The sequence below is a fragment of the Meleagris gallopavo genome, chromosome 4 (assembly GCF_000146605.3).
Source record: "Meleagris gallopavo isolate NT-WF06-2002-E0010 breed Aviagen turkey brand Nicholas breeding stock chromosome 4, Turkey_5.1, whole genome shotgun sequence".
Lineage (NCBI taxonomy): Eukaryota > Metazoa > Chordata > Aves > Galliformes > Phasianidae > Meleagris > Meleagris gallopavo.
The window spans coordinates 63,537,036-63,558,470 of NC_015014.2; the positions used below are offsets into that span (position 1 = coordinate 63,537,036).

The following is a 21,435-nucleotide window of genomic DNA, read 5'->3' on the forward strand; positions in this document are numbered from 1 at the left end:
TTTCCTTTCCTTTCCTTTCCTTTCCTTTCCTTTCTTTCTCTTTTTCTCTCTCTCTTTCTCTCTTTCTTTCTTTCTCTCTCTCTCTCTCTCTATTTCTTTATTTATTATTTCCTTTTTAAAAGGTACAATTAAACAGCAAATCCCAGGCTTTCCAGTGTGCACCCATGGCTGTTGGACCCCTGCATCACCAGCAGCAATCAGACCCTCTGCAGAAGGATTGATCCATGAAACAACTGCACGAACCCGCATGGTGTTTCCCAATCCCCTGCTGAAATCAGCGCTGCAGCTCAGCATCCCTGCCCAATTCATTTCCTCTCTACCCCCATTCCTGCTGTGCTGCCCTTCCTAAATCTGGTTCTGGGAGCTCCGACCCAGCCCAGCACCCCATGGGGATCCTGCATGCTGCTGCCTGAGAACTTTGGGAGAACCAAGCTCTGACCAGGGGTTGGTTCAGGTGCCCCATTTTTCTCCAAATTCCTTCAATTTTAGGTAGATGGTAACCAGGATGCACCCTCCTGACCCCCCTGAGTATCCCATCTGCTCAGACCTATGGCTCTAAGATTAAATAAAGGAGTATATGAAAGACAAGTAGAACATATTTTGTTTAATTCTGCCCTTTGTATTGAAAATGGTACCAAAAGAAAGCCTCATACGACAGAGGGACTGCTCTCTCTGGATGGGGTTTTGCTACAGATCGAGGACATAAAGTGATGTCGCTCAAAAAAAACCAATAATATCACATCTTTCCCATCAAGCCCCAGCGGGGATGAATTTCCCCCAGATCAGTGCTGCTCACTCCCCAGTCTTCTGAAACATTCATAAGCATCTCCAGGAACACCTCCAATCCTCTCCATCAACACCACAGCCCTTCAAAAGACACCGGAGCAGCACAGAGACACAAACAGATTTTATTGGGTAATTTTCCCATCGTGGTCAGTGAACGACAGAGAAATCCCACAGCAGATGGGGCTGGGATGGTGGAACATGTCAATAGCAGCATCAATTCGAGACAGGAACCACGAGACAGCAACACAGAGTGATGGCATTTGGGTTTCACAGAATGAGCCCTAAATAAATCAAAATCCTTTAAAAATATATAAATTAAAATTCGGACCTGGGAGACAACACAGATTTGGTCGGATGTTTTCTTTTCCTCCCCGTTTTATTTACAACACTGTGCGTTTCCAAACTAGATCATCTCTTGCAACAAAAATAAATTCATTTCAGTATCTCCGGAACAAAAATAATTCCTCTATTTCTACATTTAGAATGGCAGAAGGGAGAATATACCGGGACAAAACAGAAGTGCCAGCACCAAGCTTATTACCCTCTTACTTTCCTCCCACCCTTCTTTACTTAGGACTCTCCATAGGATTCATTTGGGATTCTTTTTTTTTCTTTTTTTTCTTTTTTTATCCTATGGGAGAGGGGAGCTTTGCTTTTTGCATTGCTGGTGGCGAGCCTTCTTCCTCCTCCTCCTACTCCTCCTTCTTTTCCTCCTTCTCTTCGCACCCCCAGTGCTTCCAAAGCCCCCTAATGTAACAGAGCTGCCTTTGTGCATGGCCCCAGGAGCTGTTTTAAGGCACCAGAGATGAGGATGACCCCCAGCACCCATCTTGTATCAGGGGAATGGAGTTTGCTGCCAACCAAACCAACACAGCACATTGCCAGGAAGTGATTTTAATCCCATGCCAATTCCAGGGATGCCCTTGGGATGCTCCCTGCCCCCTACATGGAAATATCAAATCCTCCCCAAATCGTGGTATCATTACGGTTGGAAAAGACCTCTAAGATCACCAACCCCAACCCAGCCCCACCATGCCTGCTCATACAGAGCAATCCATGGGTTGGTGGTGAGTAAACGGAGCAGCAGCACCAGGAACTGCAGCTGCAATTGCAATAATGGCATTGCGAATTAGAACTCTGCTTCCTCTTAAATCATAACTTCAAAATAAAATAAGGGAGAGGAGACGAGGCCTGCAAACAGGGGAAAAAATCATTTGACATCCAGATGTTTGTGCATCCTGTGCCAGGGGACTCTGAGGAAGCCTGGTTTGCTTTTAACATAAGGAACCAACAACATTTGCCTTCATGGCTGGGACTTTTCTGGTCCTTCAAGGGAGCAATGCCAGCTGTGGGATGCTGAGTGCATGTAGAAAACAATCCCAGCCCCTGGCCCCAGTGCCTTCTGGGGTGAACAGGAGTGGAGACCGACTTTCTGCTCATAAATAGAGGCAAATAGACAGAAAGCAGCTGCCCCGCAGACAGAGGGTGAATAATTCCAAGGTCAGAGCTGCACTGCTGTCATGCAATGAGCAAACCCAGGCTTTGCAGCTCTTCCTTCCTCCAACTCAATTTTATTTTCCCCTGCAAGAGGTAAATCTCTTTCTCTTTCTCTGACAACCACCAGCCACCAAAGCACGGTTTGCAAATCCAAATCAGTGACTTTCTGCCCCGTTTGCTGATGCACCACTGACATCCTTACAGAAGATTATTTTCCCCCATCCATTTATTAGTGCTCTGGGTTCGTCTGATGCATGGAAAGGTTGAACCAATGGATGGGACAGCAAATGGGATGAGGAGATGGCAGCAGCTCCAAGTGCCTGGAGCCACTTCACATGGGGATGGGGACAGGATAACTGTCCCTTCTGTGTTCCCTTTCCTCCCAGACTCCGTGGCCACCCAAGGGAGTCTGTCTCTGGGATGAGACCACAGCCCAATGGCTCCCAAAATGTGAGGAGCACGCGGGTACCATCCCTGCTCAACAGCATCTTCCCGCAGGGCAGCAGGGAAAGCAAAAAGGAAAAACCTCTTCCTGCTTTCATAGAATCACAGAATGGTTGGGTTGGAAGGGACACTGAAGATAATTTATTTTCCTGATGATCCATGCCACCTTGAAAGAGAAAAGGCTTTTTGCATGGGGTGGGGGGGGCAAAGAAAATGAGCAGAGTATTCTTGAGGATAAAGCAAGGAAAGCAATGGATGTGGCTGGCTGCTCCCGTGACTATATGGTTTATTCAAAGCAGTGAGTTTTAGGAGTTTCCTTATATCAGCTCACAGCCAGGGACAAGAAGGTGGCATTTCTGCTTTTTAGAATCAAAGCACCATAGAATGGTTTGGGTTGGAAGAGTCCTGAAAAATCATAGAACCTCAGAATGGTTGGGTTGGAAGGGACCTCAAAGATCATGGAACCATAAGACGGTTGAGTTGGAAAGGATCTTAAAGGCTATAGAATCATAGGAAGACTGGGTTGAAGGGACCTCAAAGATCGCAGAACCACAGGATTGTTGAGTTGTTAAAGATCACTCGATTCCAACTCATTCTGTGGGCACCTGCTGATTCTGGGGTCAAAGCAAAAACATGATGGCAAAACTGGAACAAACACCTCTCCTTTCTCTCTGCACTTCCCACCACAAAGGACATCTCTCCCACACCAGTAAGAGATAGAAGGGAAGAGCGAATCCAAGCAAGGACTCCGATCCAAACCCAAAATCTGGCAGTGACGAAGAAGGAAGTGTAGAATGCGTCAAATATAACAGAAAATTATTTTGTACATTCAGAGTTTATATTTGGACAGAAAAAGGGAAATGGGGGGAGTGGGGGGGGAAGATTAGATATTAAAAAAAACCTAGATAGCACTAAATGACCAAGCGGCAGCTGTCCCTCTACCACCACAGACCGCGACGACACACGCACACACACACACGTACACACGGAGGCTGAGCAACACCGAGCTCCCACTGACAGCAAGGTGCACCTCAGATTGCTGGTCTAGAGATACTGAATGCCTGAAGCACACCAAGGATAACTGGAAACGTCTTAAATGGCTTTAATGGGAATCCTGCTACTTGGAGGAGAGAACCAGGGAGGGTGTGTGTTTGCTTCCTCCACCCAACATAGCTGCGCTGGCTCATCCCTGAGTCACGTTCTCGCTCCTCTCCTTCAAAGCCAAGATCCCTAAAGAGGACAACTGAGGGGGAAAAAAAGAAAAAGAGGGAAACATAGAATCATTAAAGTTGGAAAGACCTCTAAAATCATCCATCCTCCAATCTAAATTTCCCCGGTACTTGCTGCCTGCTGCTGAGGATGAGCTCTTTGGCACTGTGGCTTGCAGAGCAGCACGGTCATTCACCATTACCATTACCTTTTACCTTTTTCCTCCTCGGATTCAGAGTTTTTCTGCATTCATGGTGAGAGCCTTCCACACAGTTGTCTTCGACATTTCATCTGAGATGTTGATCTCAGAAGGGTCAGTCCTGCAATCATAGAACCAATTATTACAGTTGGGAAAGATCTCGTGAATCGTCAGGTCCAACCGATGACCCGTCCCTACCAAGCCCACTCACTGTGTCCCTGAATAGAATCACTTCACTGAGGTTGGAAATGACCTCTAAGATCATCCAGTCCAACCCCAACCCATCCCACCATGCCCGGCATGTGGTGGGGCTTTACCTGTCCCTGCTGTTCTGCTTGGGGACATCCACGTAGCTCGTCTTCCCCAGGCTCAGCTGGACTGAGTTTGCAGCAGCAGCTTCCATCATTTGCTGAGACTCCTGCAGCAGAAGGGCAGATCAACCCCCTGTCTTTGAGCAAAAACCCCACACAGACATTGCATGCTGCCCCTCCTGGTCCTTGGTAGCTTTAGCACTGAGGGAGCAGGAAGAAAACCTTTCGCTCCAAACATTTTGGGGGTTTAAAGACCCATTATGAGCAAATCTTTCCAATAATAATGATAAAAATAACAACAATAATGAAACAATTTTATTTTAGAAGGCATTTTAAAATTGCATGATTGTTCAACAGTTAAGCTTATTGTATGTCTGTTCAAGTGATAATTTAGAGTTTAAAAAATGGTTGCCAAAAGCCATTGGAATCTCCTTCTGCCTAGTTCCAGACTTCTCACACCATTTAATGACTGGCTGTGACAGAAATTTCACAGCCCCCAGGCACCCAGCAGCATTACCTCTTCTTCTTTGGCTTCATTTTTGGCATCATCCAACTTCTTCTTCTTGCTTTCTGGCATGAGGTCATCCAACCAGCTGAGCTCTCGTTTCGAGAAGCAGAAATCCAGGACTTTCCGGACAAAAACGAGAGCCAAAACCTTCAGAAACAGAAACATAGGATGGTTGGGTTTGGAAGGGTCCTTCAAGATCGTAGAACCATAGGATGGTTGGGCTGGAAGGGACCTTCAAGATCACAGAACCATAGGATGGTTGGGCTGGAAGGGTCCTTCAAGATCATAGAACCATAGGATGGTTGGGCTGGAAGGGACCTTCAAGATCACAGAACCATAGGATGGTTGGGCTGGAAGGGCCCTTCAAAATCATAGAAAAATAAGATGCTTGGGTTGGAAAAGCACTTAGAGGTCACAGAACCATGGAATGGTTGGGTTGGAAAGGACCTTAAAGGGAAGCCACAGTGAGACCAGAGGCATGACTACACCCCACTCAAAGCTGCAAGCATCTTGTTGAGAGCCACCAACCATCATGGGGAAGACGATGGCCGCACGGGACGCCTTGATGACCCAGAGCAGCACGAGGCAGGTGAGCTGCACCAGGGTGAAGAGGTGCACTTTGCGCAGCGGCACGTGCCGCAGGTAGATGAAGTCGGGCTGATGCTTGGCCGGCATCCCAAACAGCTTCAGGCGGTCAAAGAACTGCAAAACAATAAGGAGGTGCCACCATGGGACTGCAGGGAGTTGGTGGCCTTATTGAGACCTGTAGGAATTCATTAGGGCTCTCACAGTAAGTGCTGATCTCTTCTTATGGGAACATAACCCCCACAGAGCTGTCACCAAACTGCAATTATCCCACATGATTCTGTAATTAATTTTCCTTTGCCTAGTGAATCCTCCAGCAACCACTTCCACGAGAGGGAGATATTTCCTTCCACTTGCATCAAATTCTCCCATTTTCACGTAACAAAGCACTGAGACCATAACACAGAGAGCACCAAACCCACCTGGTCCTCCCAGCCTTGCAGACCCCCTGTGCCTCTACCACCTCCAACCAAGAATTTGGGCTCTACGACCCTTATGGGTTCCTTCCAATTTGAGACATTCTATGATTCTGTATTTCCATCTCTTGCACTTGAAGAGGCTTTTCCCTTTTCCCCTACCCTGACTGCAAGATCTTTTTTTCCCCTTCTCTTGGTAAGATGAAATATCAGGGAGCAAACATCTGCGTGGTGCAGCAGTCCATACCTGGATTCCTCTGAGCGACGATACACCCATGTAGAGAAAGACGCCATACAGCACAGGCATTGGTATAAACTGCAAAGGGAATGCTATTTTAAGAAAAGCCACTGCATTTTCAATCTTATCCTTTCATTCTGCATAAAGTTGCCCAAAGCCTTCCAGTTTCCACAGGGCTGGAGATTGTCAAATTTTATCCACTGGATATTTTGTGCATGCATGTGAGAAATGCTCTGCTCTAGGCAGAACTTTTGAGTGACTTTTTCATCAGAATAATCCAATTTTCCAGAAAGATTGCAGGAAAATAGGTGATTTCACCCATGCTACCATATGCTGCGCTCTGCGACGGCAGGAAAACAGCTCTGCATATTCCTGTGGCAACATGCAGAGGTGGTGTGCCTGCCTTCAGCCTGGAGGTGAAATTGCTTTGTGGGAGGAATGTGCATGAGATGATTGCAGCATGTTTAGCCACCAGGGACGGCAGCTCTGAGGCACTGGGGAGCACAATGCAACCTGTCCACTTACAGCCTGATGGAAAGAGAGTGGATGTAGTGGTCTGAATGCACGAGGTTGTAGCCCATAAACACAGAAACACAGGCAGGTCCAAAAGACAATCAAAAAATGATGTGGCTCGGTGCCCTCAATTATGCCCAACTGGGGTCTGAAGGGTTGGGAAGTGTAAGTGGGGCCAGTTGCTATTATGGGTCACACCTCAAAGCTTGGGTTCACCTCCTGTTCCCCTCGGACCTGGAGAGAGGGGACTAGGGACTACTTTTGTGCAATCTCCGAAAATCCTCCAGGCTGTTGGGTGCTTTGCATTTTCCTCCTACCTTTAACACAGCAGTCAAGAAGACAGAGCAGCCCATGAGCACAAAGATCATCAATCCCGTGACCCTCTGCTCTCGTATCCCCAAAAATCTGGGTTGTTCTCCAGGAGCTGAGCAGCCTGACTCCAGTTTGAGGCTGTTCACGTGGGTGATGGAGAGGACGGTCGCGGCCACAAACCAGGGCAGCCCCATCACTGAGCACACCCCGAGCATCACAGCCACCATGAAGAGGTCCAGGTGGTACCCGCATCCTTTCTGCAGAAATAGAAACAGAGCATCCCACAGCAGAAGAGCAATGAGGCAAACTTGCAGCTTGAGTCAACTCTTTGAAAATTTAAAATAATTGGAAACAATTACAGATATGCTCAGGTTTGCACAAGTTCTCCCTGTGAAAATCTGTCAGGAGTTCAGACAAAGCAGACTCTAGGGTGGGTTTTTTTCAGTACAACTCCTAACTCTTCAAAAAACATTGACGTTTTCCCATTCTTACAGCACACTCCCACCACTCGCAAGTGAGACCTGACTGGCAGATTCCTAGCACTGTGTTAAAACGATTCATTCCCCTACATTTGCTGCTGACATTTTAAAACAGAAACACTCCTCCTTATTGTTACAAGGTTAATTTGCTGCCTCTGAAAGGTTTTCCTGTACAAATTGCCCTCTTGTTTGCTCCCTGTGACATCAATAATGCAGAGGAGCATCCTGTCAAGCAGCGTTGTGTTGTCCCAAACAAATGTGTTTGCATTTTTGGGGGTTGGGGTTGGATTCTCCTCTCGCAGCCCCTTACCTTCAGCCTGTGCTCCTTCCTGTTTACAATGACGGCGGTGATCTGCTGGTCCATGAATATCAGGATGGTGCAGAGCAGAGCTGGGATGAGTGCAGCCAACACCGTCCACCATGGGTTGGGTCCTATGGGGTTCATGAGCCACCCACGATCATCCCTGGTGGGCTGGGACAAAGCGCCAGCATTAGTGTCACCTGCCAGCTTGGATTTCCCCTCCATCTCCACTTTGAAGCATTCTCAATGCTTTGCATCACTCTCTGCTACAGGGTTCAGCAGCACTCTTTGCAAGCACCCATAGATATTTCTCCTGTACATATCAAGTTTTAGGGTTGTTTTCTCGTTTCCAGAGAAAAGTGATGCATTTGAAGGTGGAAGAAAGTCACACCACCAGCACATCCCTCAGGCTCAGCCCTGTCCAGCCCCATTATCACCAGGTTGATGTCCCCAGCAGCACAGGCGTGGGGTGAAGCCAAACCCGTGCCAAAGCTTCCCATTACCTTGAACATATGGGGGACGTGGAGCTTTGGTGATGGGATCCCAATGAGGAAGTCAATGACCACCATGACAACGATGGTGAGGAAAACAGCAAAGTCACTTATCGTAGACCGGACCTATGGGGGCAAGAAATCAATGCTGAAAGAAAGGGTCAAGGCAAACACAGGAGCAGCACGAGATGAAAAAGCTTAGGGATGTGCACAACATGAAGGCTGATTAACAAAACCCCACCACTCTGAGGACGTGAGCTGAATCTCTTGGTTAGAAGCTGCTGCTGTGTTTGTCCCTGTGAGATCAGGTGTCACATAGAAAACAGCTTAATTAAGGGGAAAGGGATGTTTTAGTTCTTTTTGTTTTAATCATTATTAAATATTTGGAAATAAACATCTGCCACTACAGCCTCTCTCACTGCTGAAATGGGAATAAGGCACTGAGGTACATTTGTTCCCTATAAAGAAGAAATATCTCTTCTTCTATAGCAGCTCCTCATTTGAACCAACCTTCCCCTGGAGTACACAATGGTGAAGGGAAAAAAATTACTTTGGAGGATCTGATTTCATAGAATCATGTCATCATTTTACAGTGCTCTGGAAGAGGCCTTAAGGCAGGTGGGAAATGCAGAGGTCACTAAGCTCACAGAAATGGTGAGGAAACATGTTGATGGGGATCCCATCCACGCCAATGGAGATCCCATCCAAGTCGATGGGGATCCCATCCACGCCAATGGAGAACCCATCCAAGTCAATGGGGATCCCATCCACGCCAATGGAGATCCCATCCAAGCCGATGGAGATCCCATCCACGCCAATGGAGATCCCATCCAAGCCAATGGAGATCCCATCCAAGTCGATGGAGATCCCATCCAAGCCAATAGAGATCATGGCCTTCAAGGCTCTTCCATCAGCAGTTCTTGACCCAGTGGTGGCAAATGCTCCAGTATTTGGGGCAATGAGTGTGGGCCCCACTGCTGGCCCCCACCTTCTACCTACTCTGGTTGGGAAGTAGCGGCTGGTTTTAAACATCTTCAGTGAGCTCGAGAGGACAAAGGTGGAGAAGAAGAGGATGCAGGACCAGAAGAGGACATTGGGTGTGTAAGGGCCATCGTGTCCACAGGCGGGTCCATGAAATTCTCCATGCAAATGTCGACATTCCTGGAGAAACAGAGCATGAGGACACAAAAGAGGTGCATGTGCTCAAAGGAAATGTTGGGTAACTGGGGCAGGGTTGGGGGCCTGGTCCAAGATCCATGACCTTGTGCCTGCTGCTGGCAGGGGAGATTTATATCTCAGGAGCAGCAGGAGCTTAACGAGTGACACATCAACAAAGGGGAGAGGGAGAAATGGGCTGTGATGGGGCACAGAGCCATGGCACGTTCTCCATTTGGACTGCATGCAGCCATGGCTGAAGGCACCACAGGGGAATGAGACACCCAAAGGGGATTCCTGGGGCCAGAGTAAGGGAAAAAAGGAAGGAGGGCGGTGATCACCATGGTAGGAAAGGAGAGACAAAGCATCATCTCCCAGGGCTCATCCCTGGGACACATCAGACACACAGATGTGTGCACGCTCAGATATGCAGATATATGCACAGACAGTAAGACTTATGCAAGGAGGTGCAGACAGCGCTGAATAAGAACTGGCCCTGGAGTTGCTGAGGACCAATTAAAGAACCAATTACCACCTTCAGGCATGAACTTAAGACCTCCAGCTCCTCCAGTGCTCACACCACCACTGACCTCACTCCCAGCCCTGCAGCGTGCCTGGGGGTGACAGCCATCACCACTAGAGCTAAGAATATGGTGCACTCCTTCCCAAGCCCGCAGGTGGGTACCGCACACACGGCACTTCAGCGGTGATTTTTCACATCAGTTTGAAGCACAACGTCACCCGAAGGGCTTTGGCACCGCCTTGACACCAATGGGCACTTACAGATACGGTGAGGTTTTCCCAGGCGATGGCTGCAGGCTTGACCTCATTGCTCTGCCAAAAGTGCAGCGTTTCATTGGTGGGATGGGTGGGAGCTGCACACTTACAGCTGGGAGGAGAGAACCAAGGGGAAGGGAAGGAGGAGCAATGGAGGTGCAGCCCTAAGGTGCTGCCAATGGGGTGTTTTAGGGGAAAATAACCCACTAGTAGAGGGTGAGGAAGTCGAGCTGGCTGTGCATGTGCACCGGGTAGGTCTCTCCCAGGCAGATGAGCTTCTCCAGAGCCTCGTAGATGAAGATGATGCAGATGAGGGCGGCGAAGGCTTCCTCAGTGAAGCGGGTGATGTAGCACACCAGGCAGCTGGCATCCGTGGCCACCAGCACCATGCAGAGGAAGGCAGTCCACAGCCCGATGCACGTCCGCAGGGACAGGTAGGAGAGTGCGTAGTCCCTGAGATGGGAGGGAAACCTAATGGGTTTTCCTTCAGGGAAAATCCAGGGAGATGTAGGAACGTGCCAAGGAATGTGGTTTGCATGTACTACGGACAGCCGCGGGGCTGCAGGGTGTGGGCCCACGGGTGGAGAGGCCAATGAGGTAATTAGCATTATTTAACAGTGATGTGGTGTTAATATCTCAGAGGCTAATCGAGGTCAGGTCTTTGTAGGGGAGCACACTGTGTTTGCCCATCACCCTATGCCAACACCAAAACCCTCTGGCTGGGCATCCAGCAGCTGCTACCTGAAGGATGTGGGTGATTAATTGCAGCAAGGGTCATCTTGCTGTGATGTCATCACAGCCATCACAGCAATGGCTGTCACAGAAAGCATGCATTTTGCATGAAAAGCTCCTACTTTCTCAACAGAATCATCAAATCTCAAAATATTTCAGCAGAAGGGAAAATTGTTTGGCTGTTTGGGCAAAACGTATTTCTACTTTTGGAAAAAAAACTTGCTTTTGTGCTGAAAGCAAAGAAAATCTTCCTTCACGCTCCCAAAACAGATTGATTTGTCTCCTTTCACTCACGCGTCCCATCTCGGACATCTTTACACACGTGATTTCTCCTCCTCCTGTTTTGCCTTAACCCTACAAACCCTGCACAAACCCTTGCATCCTGGAGGCAGGAACATGCAATGCACTCGGCGCATGCCACAGAAGCCAACTCCAATCAATTCCAATCTTACAGCTACCATTATGAAAAATAGCAGAAAAAAAATCTCTTCTCAGCCTTCAGAAGGCTCCGTGCAGCCAATCTTACTTGCAGAACTTGTAGAGGATCTTCTCGAACACGAGGACAGGACCGGTGCTGCCAAGGATGGTGAGAGGTTGGCCAGCAAAGAGGGAATACACAACGCCAGTCATGGACGCGCCCAGCAGCGACTCCATGGCACTCTGCCCAGGGAAGAGAAGAGCAATTAAATCACGTGGGTAAAGCATTCATGGATAAAAGCAAAGTGAAAAAGCCATGTGAGAAAAGTATTATTGTTAAAAAAAAAAAAAAAGAAATAAAGTAAATTTGCAACTGGAAATAGAAATATAGAAATAGCAAATAGAAACATAGCGTCATTTAGGTTGGAAAAGACTTAGAAGGTCATCAAGCCCAACTGCCCACCCAACAAGTCCCATCGCCAAGCCACGTCCCACTGTGTCACGGCCATGCACACCTCCCCATCACCCCACACTCACTATGTGGCCATCGGTCGCCTCCCCCAGCAGCCCCCCAAAGGTGATGACAGGGGACATGCAGGCACAGTAGAGGAAGAGGAAGGATGCCAGGCACTGCAGACTCAGCGCATCCCGAAAGTCACTCCAGAACCACGGTGCTTTCCGCTTCACGTCCAGGATCAAACCTCCAAAGAGTCTGGAGGAGGAACAAGAAAATAGACAGTGCTGGCGGAACAGAGAATTTTGTGCAACTATGGGCATAGATCAGCTTTCATAGCTAAAAGGCAGTGTCTTCCTCCCATTTTACACACACCAAAAAAACCCTCCAACAGTGAAAAGGAGCTAACCTGAGACCCCATCATAGAACCATGGAACCATAAAACCACAATATGGCTCGGTTTGGAAGGGAACTCAAAGATCACAGAGCCACAGAATGGTTGGGTTGGAAGAGTCCTTTGAGATCACAGAACCACAGGGTTGTTAGGTTGGAAGGGTCCTTCAAGATCACAGAACCACAGGATGGTTGAGTTGGAAGGGATCTTAAAGATCATAGAACCACAGAATGGTTGAGTTGGAAGGGTCCTTCAGGATCACAGAACCATAGAATGTTTGAGTTGTAAGGGTTCTCAAAGTCCCTCCAGCTCCACCACCTGCCCTGGGCTGGTCCCACTCCTCCATCAGCTGTCCAGAGCCCCATCTATATCCTTGAGCATCTCCAGGGATGGAGCACCCACACTTCTATGGGCAGAGGTGGTCTCACTGCCCTCTGGGTAAAGAATTTCCACCTCAAATCTCACCCAAATCTCCCCTTTTATTCTAAATAAGAATATTGAACCTCCCACCTTCCCGTCCGCTCCAGTTCAGGGCCGCTGTGTTTTTCAGGCTTTCTGTGAGAAGCATTGTCATCCAGAGCTCCGGGCATCTTCCTTTTTTCTGTACAAACAGCCATAAGACAGAGAGATGGATTTATTTATAAGTCTCCCCCCCATCCCCTCACACCTCCCTCCACAGCAGCACCCACCTGAGAAGGGACGTTTTTGGGGGGCTCGATGCGGATCGATGGGTCCCACTCTCCTGGTGGCAGAACCGTGACCTGATCCAGGAACTCATCGATGCCAGCCACCAGGTCAGCCCGGTTCTTGGCTTTGTAGGCAACGTCATGAAAAACCTGCAGGTAGTGGACAACTGGTGAGGGGACGATGCAGCACTGGTGTCCTAACCAGCGCAATAAACTCCCAGATAAATGAGAAAGAGTTTTCTCCCGAGTCTCCCCAAAAGGAAAAATTTGTGCATCGTGGGATTTGGGGTCATCTCCTCCCATCTTTCAGTCAGCTTAAAAAGGTTTCACATGTTGGGGATTCTGGAGAGCAGGATGAGGTGCAGGATTGTAACCAGGGTGGGAATGTGGGCTCTGGGATAGAATCATAGAATCACAGAATAATTAAGGTTAGAAAAGACCACTACAGTCATCCAGTCTAATTGCCAACTCATGTCCACCATGCTCTCTATACGAGGCAACGCAGACCCCAGCTGCTGGCTTTAGGTGCAAAATTTGGGAGCTTTCAGCTCTCCAGATCTGCTATAGTGGAGGTGGTCCGAAATCCACTCTGTAGTGGAGATGGGGAGAGAGGAAGAAAGCCAAAAACGACCCTGGGATCTCAATGATCTCATCACACCTCGTCCGTCATGAGCGTGGCCATGGACCTGCCGATCTCGTGGTACTGATGGGCTTTTCCTTCTGGTCCCAACAACACAAACAGAAACCTGAGTGAGAAAAACGAAACAGAAAAAGAGAGAAGAACAGGACCTAGCTTAGGGAGCGCCCAAAGAAATCCCAGCAGCTCCCAGTCCAGAGCACAACCCGAGACTGGGCACATGGGTGATGGATTTTAAACTCATCAAAACCGATCACCTTTGCCAGCTGACTACTCAGGCTGAGTTTCATTAAAGTTGGCCGAGGCAGTTTTTAATTTTTAGGTTGATGTTCATTACAGCTGGCCAGTGCATTTTATAATTTTGGGGTTGATGTTCACTACAATCGGCCAATGCCTTTAGAAACCACAGCAGGGAAGGGAGAAACGAAGGTGGAGAATGAGGGATGGGGGAAATGTGCTTGTAGACTCGCTCCTGCTGGCCTCATTCTCTCAGGATAAATTTAGATGTTGGTTTTTGTTGTTATTTTTTAAAGAAGAACCTTGTGCTTCTCCTTCAGACCTGGTTGGGATGGGGACTTCAGTCATGCCCGAGAGGAGGACGGCCGGGGTGAGGCGGGCGAAGGCCATGATGGGCTGCTGAAGGAAATCCAGCTCTCCCACCAGCACGTTTGCTGCTTCAGCCCCAGTGGGAATTTTCTTCATGAAGTGCAGCTCTGCCTGTTTTGTTATTTGCACAACAAATAAAGGGTTTTTCAGGCTCTTACCCCAAAGAGAAAGCCCACAGCACTCTGCTGTAGACGCATTTTCAAGAGCAAAACCAGCCCTCAAGGACAAAGAAAGCTACAGGATCTCACCTTGCTTAAATCCATGGGGCTGGTGTCGTGGCTTACCCCATTTTTAGCTTCTATGGTGGTGGGAGGAGGATGGGGGATGAGCGTTTGGGCTGGGAGGAGAAAGAAAGACTCAGAAAGACAGACAAGGAGCAATTGGGACACGCATCCCTGTGCAGGGCAAGTCCAATGGGGCCAGATCCTACAAGAACCTTCACCTGGTGCCAAACCCTACAGGAACCTTCACCCAGTGCTTGGCCCTGCAGGACCCCTCACCTGGCTTGTCAGCGAAGGAGAGGACGATGGGGAGGAGGTTGTTTCTCTTCTTCTCATTCTGGTGGTGGTGCTTTTTGAGAAGGACCTCCCGGACCTTCTCCCGCATGCTCTCATCAAACTCACTGGAGTGGTTCTGCTGGTCCAGGATCATATCTGAGGGTGGGAAAGGGATGTGAGAGGAGAACCCCTGCAGAACCCAAGAGGAATGCAGCACAGCTCAGCACGGGCACAGCTTTACTCCATGAGGTACTTTAATGCAATCGAGCTTTTGCAACAAAAGCAAGAATTTTCTTTTGCTAAAAAAACAGCATCAAAGTGCTTATTCGTTGCTCAACTATGATAATTATTTCTCCTTCTAAATAATGCAATTTCCTCGCCTGGTCTGGTCTTTCAGTGTTGCTCCACGTACCTAACCAAATTAAAAGCAACCCACAGCACAGACCTTCCCTGAGTTCCCTCCACCAAATGACTGCAATTTGCTGAGAAATGTGCTGAGAATGGCTGTGACTCCACCGCCTCCTGAAAGGGCTGAATGGAGACCACCAGTCAACCATCATTTCTCCAAAGCTGCTTTTCCAATTTACTTCTATTATCTTCCTCCTCCCCTCACCCCGAAAAACACTGCCTGGTCATCTGCCAGATAAACTCTGCCTTCAAAGCTCCCAAATCCTCAGTGTTAAGGCAGAAGGGGAAAAAAGAATGCGAGGAAATAGCTGGTAATAACTAATTTATTTAACGAGGCTCAGCCCTTATGCAGGCTGTGTTCATTTCTAAGAGGTTCAGCTCCATGCAAACTCCGTGTTTCCATGAGCAGACTGCTGAGCCCTGATTGCAAACGCCTTTTTTGGATGGAAAATATTCTCCTCATTGTTTCTCCAGCCCCACAAATGGCTCTCAGCAGGGTCCCACGTTGCAAGAAAACGCTCAGCCTGCCGCCAGGCCAAAGCAAACCCCAACAAACCTCTGAGATAGAAAAGTGCAAGGGGATTTCTGAAAGATAGGATGCTCTGGGTGAGGTTTGCAGGGCTTGGTCCTACCCCGACACCGAGCGGTACCTGCGATCTCCTCGGTGCTGTTGGCACACATATCCAGCAGCACTGTGCCTTTGATGATGCAGTTCCTCAGCTCAAAGAGGCTGTGCAAGGAGAGTGTGGCCACGTAGGGTTTGCTCCAGCGCTCGCCGCCGTCTTCCACGTCCTCCTCGAATTTCAGCCACCTGCAGGCACCGCTCGGGGTCAGCCCCGTGGCACTGCAGGCAGCCCTGCTGCAGGAGGAGCTGCCATTTACCTCGCTGTCTCCTTCCACTCTGTGCCCTCGCCCTCCTTCACGCGGATCTCATCCAGTTCGGTGAACAGATCATGAGGGACGTGCTGCTCGTCCTCCTCGGTGCTGAGGATGAACTGCACCCGCTGGGATGGCGTGTCTGTGGGAGAAGCACAGAGCCAAATGCCCCATGCAGCATGTTGGGGCCAGGTCAGCCGTAAACATCCATTAAAGGCAAAACTTGAGTTGGAAAAAACCTCTAAGATCACCAAGTGCAACCATCAGTCCATCCCCACCGCGCCCCATAACCGTGTCCCTAAACAGAATCATAGAATCACAGAATCATTAAAGTTGAAAGAGACCTCTGAGATCACCCAGTCTGACCCCAACCCGTCCCACCATGCCCACTGACCACATCTCCAGGTGTCACATCTCCATAGTTCTTGAACACCTCTGGGGATGGTGATCCCACCATTTCCCCGGGCAGCCTGTGCCACTGCATCACCACTGCTTTAGAAAATAAATTTTTCCCTCCTCCAATCCCTCCCAGTCTCCTCCAATCTATTCTACATCCTCCAATAAATGTGATTTTCCCACATAAAGATAGCCTATGTATTTAATTGTCTGGAAAAAAAAGCAAATCCCAAGAAAAGTTTGCAAGCAGAGGCTCTTGCTCTAAATAATGAAAATTTCCCCCAAAACAGCAGCTCTCCAGGCATCAAATCAGCATGAGAATCATAGAATCATCGAATCATAAAGGTTGGAAAAGGCATCTATAAGATCACCAAATCCAACCACCAACCACCCCCCACCACGCTCAATCAATACAAGAATCACAGAATCACGATGGTTGGAAAAGACCTCCAGGATCATCGAGTCCAACCATCAACTCACCCCCACCATGCCCAGTAACCACATCCCTAACTCCCACAACTCCCCAGCTCCAGCTCTGCAAATAGAGACCCTTGCTCAGCAACGCAATTTTGACCCCAAATAGCAGCTATAGCCCTCGAGGCCACCCCACAGACCTCAAACATGGAACCCCCTCGGTCTCAAAGCTCCTCATCCCCAGGACTCACAGTGGTAGCCCTGCTCTTCGGGGGCTGCCTCCTTCGCCCGTTCGCGCTTCCGATGCTTCTGGCTGCGGGGCCGGTGATGCCGGTGGCTCTGCCTCACCAGGGGCATCTGCACACCCACGTACAGCGTCCGGTGTCCTGTGGGAGAGCAGCACCGTGACACAGTTGGCTTATTTTACTCGAGTTTTGCTACAACACAACAGCAAAAAAGCCATGGCTCTCGGTTCTTTAAAAGTAACACCGGAGCGTTGAATCTCTTCTCCAACTCAAGCTTTGCCTGGACAACGCTCGGATTTGCTCATTACGAAATGGGATTACCCTTAAAATCTCTGTACAGAACAAGGTGGTGAGATGATGAGGTCACTCTCCTGATAATGAGCTCCAGAACAACAGGAAAACAAAGAATTGAAGCCCTGTCTGATTCAGTCAGGAGCAACCTCATTGAGAAAGGGAGCTGGGATGATGGAAGAAAAGGTTATCAGAGGCAGTCAGTGCAGGTTCACCGAGGGAAAATCATGCTCTCCACCTGGGGAGGAATAAGGGCACGCATCAGTGCAGGTTGGGGGCTGAGCTGCTGGAAAGGAGCTCTGCAGAGAAGGACCTGGGGGTCCTGGTGACCAACAAGGTGACCGTGAGCCAGCAGCGTGCCCAAGACGGTCAATGGTGGCCAACAGGTTGACCAAGAGTTGACCAAGAGTTGATCAACAGGGTGTTTGTGAACCAGCAGTGTGCCCTGGTGGCCAAAGGTTCCCTGTGGGGCACTGCACAGAGCACAGCCAGCAGGGCAGGGAGGTGCTTCCTGCTCTGCTCTGCACTGGGGAGAACACATTTGGAGCACTGGGCTCCCAGTTCAGGGCAGACAGGGAACCGATGGAATGAGCAACATGCAGGGTGCAGAGCTACTGGGGGTCTGGAGCCCCTCCTGGTGGGGACAGGCTGAGAGGGCTGCTCACCTGGGAGAGAAAAGGGGAGGGGGGTCTGAGTAGTGCAGATCAACATCTAAAGGAGGAACCTAGAAGGATGGGGCTAGGATCTGCTTGGTGCTGCCCAGAGCCAGGACAAGGGCATCGAGCCCATAGAGTTCTGTCTGAGCAGGAGGAACCAAAGATTTCTTTCCAGCTCTACTGTTCTGGGATTCACCCTGCCCTCCTCCATTAAAAATAATAATAATATGAAAATCGTGAAAGGAAGCGTGTTTCTTGGTTAACAGGCACAGCAGGTTCTGCTATAGCCTAACAGAATCATTAAGGTGGGAAAAGATCATCCAGCCCAACCTCTCACCTTCCAGCTCCTCCTTCTCATAGTGGATATTGACAACGTTGCTCGTTCCTCCTTGGTCAACCACTGCCTCTTCATCGGGTCCCTGCTGGACAAGGAGCAGGATTACATTTTATTCTTGTGTTTTTACAGAAATTGAGTCTGCCAGTATTTATTGCAGAAAGAGAGGGTAGCGTGTGTTAGATCCCCTCAAAGACAAAACCTATACTTCTTTGCTTTTGCAGCTTTCTAGAACAGACAGAGGCCGTGGATGCCCCGTCCATCCCTGGAGGTGTCCAAGGCCAGGCTGGATGGGGTCCTGGGCAGCCTGATTTAGTATTAAATGTGGAGGTTGGCTGCCCTGCCTCCATCAGGGAGTTTGGAACTTGATGATCCATGAGGTCCCTTCCAACCCAAGCCATTTTCTGATTCTACGAAATAAATAGATTTCAAGACTAGGGGGGGAAACGCACTTTTCCATGCCTGAAGATGCAGTGCAGCTGTGCTGGATGGAGATCCCTGCAGGGCTCGCTAGGTGGCACTTGGCCACAGGACATGGCCGTCACCAACTCCAAAAGCAGAGACCTGCAAGGGCAGCTCCATCCCCAGCACGGTGGGGGCACAGGCAGCCCTGGTTGCCTTCCATGGAAAATGTGATTTTTCCCCTTGCAAAAGAGCTGATGCTTTCCTGGGCTGAGATACCATTGCTGCATCAGGAGAGCATTTGTGCACCAAAAGCCAAAAATCTATTCCTCCGTTCACGTCCACTCATGGACAAGAATTCACCCACAACGACCGCAGTGCTTTCATCAGTGCAGAGAGAAACTGCGACCTCCAAATGAGCACCGCTGTGTTTCCACTGGTTTCCAAATTATTCCTTCATGAAGGGGGATGACAAAGGGCTGGAAGCTGTGAATTCCCATTCACCATACCCAGCTGACATCACAGCCATCAGAAGATTGTGGGCTGCTCAAACAGACGATAACAGTGCACTTTTTGTTGGAGATTTGCACCCGAAATTGATGCAGCAGAGGTGCTCAGGAGGATGCTCACCCCCAGGTCTGTGGTTACGTGTTGGGAAGGGGAGCGGGGGTCTCTCCACGCCTCCGCTCTACAGATTGATGTACTGGACAGCAGTGCTGCTCTTGGGGTTGACCTGATGCTCCCATGGCCAAAGCAGCGCTCATGGCTCCCTTATTTGCTCACCTTCAGCCCATTTTAGCAGCAAATTCCACACCCCCAGCCCGGATTTGTACAAAACAACCTCAGAAAAAAGCACGGGATGAAAGCGCAGAATAAAATCACTGCCAACTTGCAAGCTTGAGTGTGTTCAGTGTGTACCACCAATCAGCACCACCCTGACCACCACAAACCATCTCCCCGGAGCACCACCTCTGGGTGTTGGTGCAAGGAGCTCCGGCCAGCTACCTGCAGCTTCTCCACAAGGGTTATCTTGCAGCTGCTCTCTGGCTCAGCCCCTTGTTGGACATCACCTTTGGGGACAGGTGGAGCCTCTGAGTCCTGCATTTAGCCAGGCTCCTCCGGGACATCCGAGCGGATCCTGCACCCCCCGGCAGAGCTGTCCCCACCAGGAGGAACCCAGCGACGCCCCCAGTCCCAACCGCACAAACACGGGTGGGTTTTCTGGAATCAGAATTCATGGGGCACGGCCACGAGGTTAATTAAAGACTCCGAAACTGGGAGATGCTCACCAACACGGCGTCCCCGCCAACGTGATGGTCCCATCAAAATGATGGTCTCATGAACGCGACGTCCCCATCACCATGATGGTCCCGTCAATACAATGATCTCACCAACTATGTCCCCACAAAAATGGTGGTCCCACCAACACCATGTCCCCACCAACATGATGGCCCCACAAAAATGATGCTCCCATTAACGCAATGTCCCCACCACCACGATGTCCCCACCACCACGATGTCCCCACCACCATGATGTCCCCACCAACACTTCCACCAGCCAATGCCCTCCAACCCCTGAAGCTGCTGCAAAGTTCTGATCCCACATCCCACAGGAACTGAGGTCATGGCCAAAATACTGCTGGAATTCCATCGGGATGAGGGATTTGGTTGAGCCAAGGGCAGCGGTGCCCAAAGTGCTCCTGGTTGGAGCCCATCTGTTAACGGGGCTGAAAAATGGAGCGGCTGAAGGTCGTTTGGGCATTTAAAATCTGAGCTGCTGACGTGCAAACTGTTGGGAAAAACAATATTATGGGATGGCACTGGGTTTTGTGGCAATTTCTTGTGAAAACTGCAGCATTTCAGGAAGGTCTCACTTTGGCACGACTTCAATTAGCCCCGGATCCTTATTAATCAAATTGAGCCCTAACACGGGACTGAAGGTGGTGAAGGATTAAAAAAGCTTCTTCCAAATTTCCAAAGCAAGGCAACCTATTTCTAAACAGCAGAACCTCCTCCCGGGTGAGGATGCAGCAAAGCGGAGCCCTGTGCAAAAGTTTCTCATTTCCATTCCCTGCAGCTTTGCACCCCACATTGGTGAAACCACTGCCCAGAACCCTCACGGAACACAAGAATGTGGGATCCCTCTGGGTGACCACCTCCCCTCTTCCCCAGCTCTCCACTGCCCTGCGTTACGACCCGATCTGAGCTCATCCCTCTGTGCTGCACATTTCCCTCCTGCTATCAACTCAGGATGGAGGTGAAGTGCTGGCCCTGAAAGGTGAGGCAGCTGTAAGACAACACGGCGAGGGAAGCCGACACCGAGCTCTGCTCAACACAAATCCCATCGGGATCCAAGCTCCAATCCTGCTGCTTTTGTATTATTTAGCATTCGGTGCAACTATAGAAAATGGACGTGGGGGCACCTCCTTGTGCCAAACCCGCAGTCTGACTGGGGTCTGAGCAGCCCACCCCCTTTGAAGCACCGTGTAATGGTGCCATCAGAGTAAAGGGCCCCGAGAAAACACTCTGTCCCTTAAGGCACGGACCCCGAGTGGTTATTTCTCTGGGGAAATGGGAAGATTTCATGGTTTCGTAGAAAACATCCAATTGTCGCAATATGGGAAAGAGGACTCCGAGTTTCAAGGATACGTTTGTAGCCCTGGAGCAGCAGGCGATGTTCCGTGCTGCTGTTTGCTGAGCAAAAACTTCTCTTTTATTTTCATGTTGCCATAGGGATTTGTGGGTGTCCTGCCTCAGTTTCCCTGCCTCA

The 21,435-nt window shown here is 49.5% G+C and overlaps 1 protein-coding gene across 1 annotated transcript; it reads right to left on the reverse strand.

Moving 5' to 3' along the window:
- Nucleotides 1–3,184: 3,184 nt before the first annotated feature.
- On the reverse strand, nt 3,185–19,847 carry LOC100542841 (electroneutral sodium bicarbonate exchanger 1). Its single transcript, XM_031553216.1, is given in 24 exon segments — nt 3,185–3,970; nt 4,145–4,256; nt 4,453–4,553; nt 4,964–5,101; nt 5,483–5,656; nt 6,203–6,271; nt 7,024–7,275; nt 7,808–7,969; nt 8,302–8,415; nt 9,289–9,450; nt 10,228–10,333; nt 10,429–10,674; nt 11,480–11,613; nt 11,908–12,082; nt 12,729–13,054; nt 13,563–13,650; nt 14,101–14,258; nt 14,396–14,484; nt 14,648–14,800; nt 15,703–15,863; nt 15,935–16,070; nt 16,990–17,124; nt 18,268–18,349; nt 19,672–19,847. Coding segments are annotated over 23 exon segments (3,348 nt in total). The 5' UTR covers nt 19,771–19,847; the 3' UTR covers nt 3,185–3,970; nt 4,145–4,168.
- Nucleotides 19,848–21,435: the final 1,588 nt, after the last annotated feature.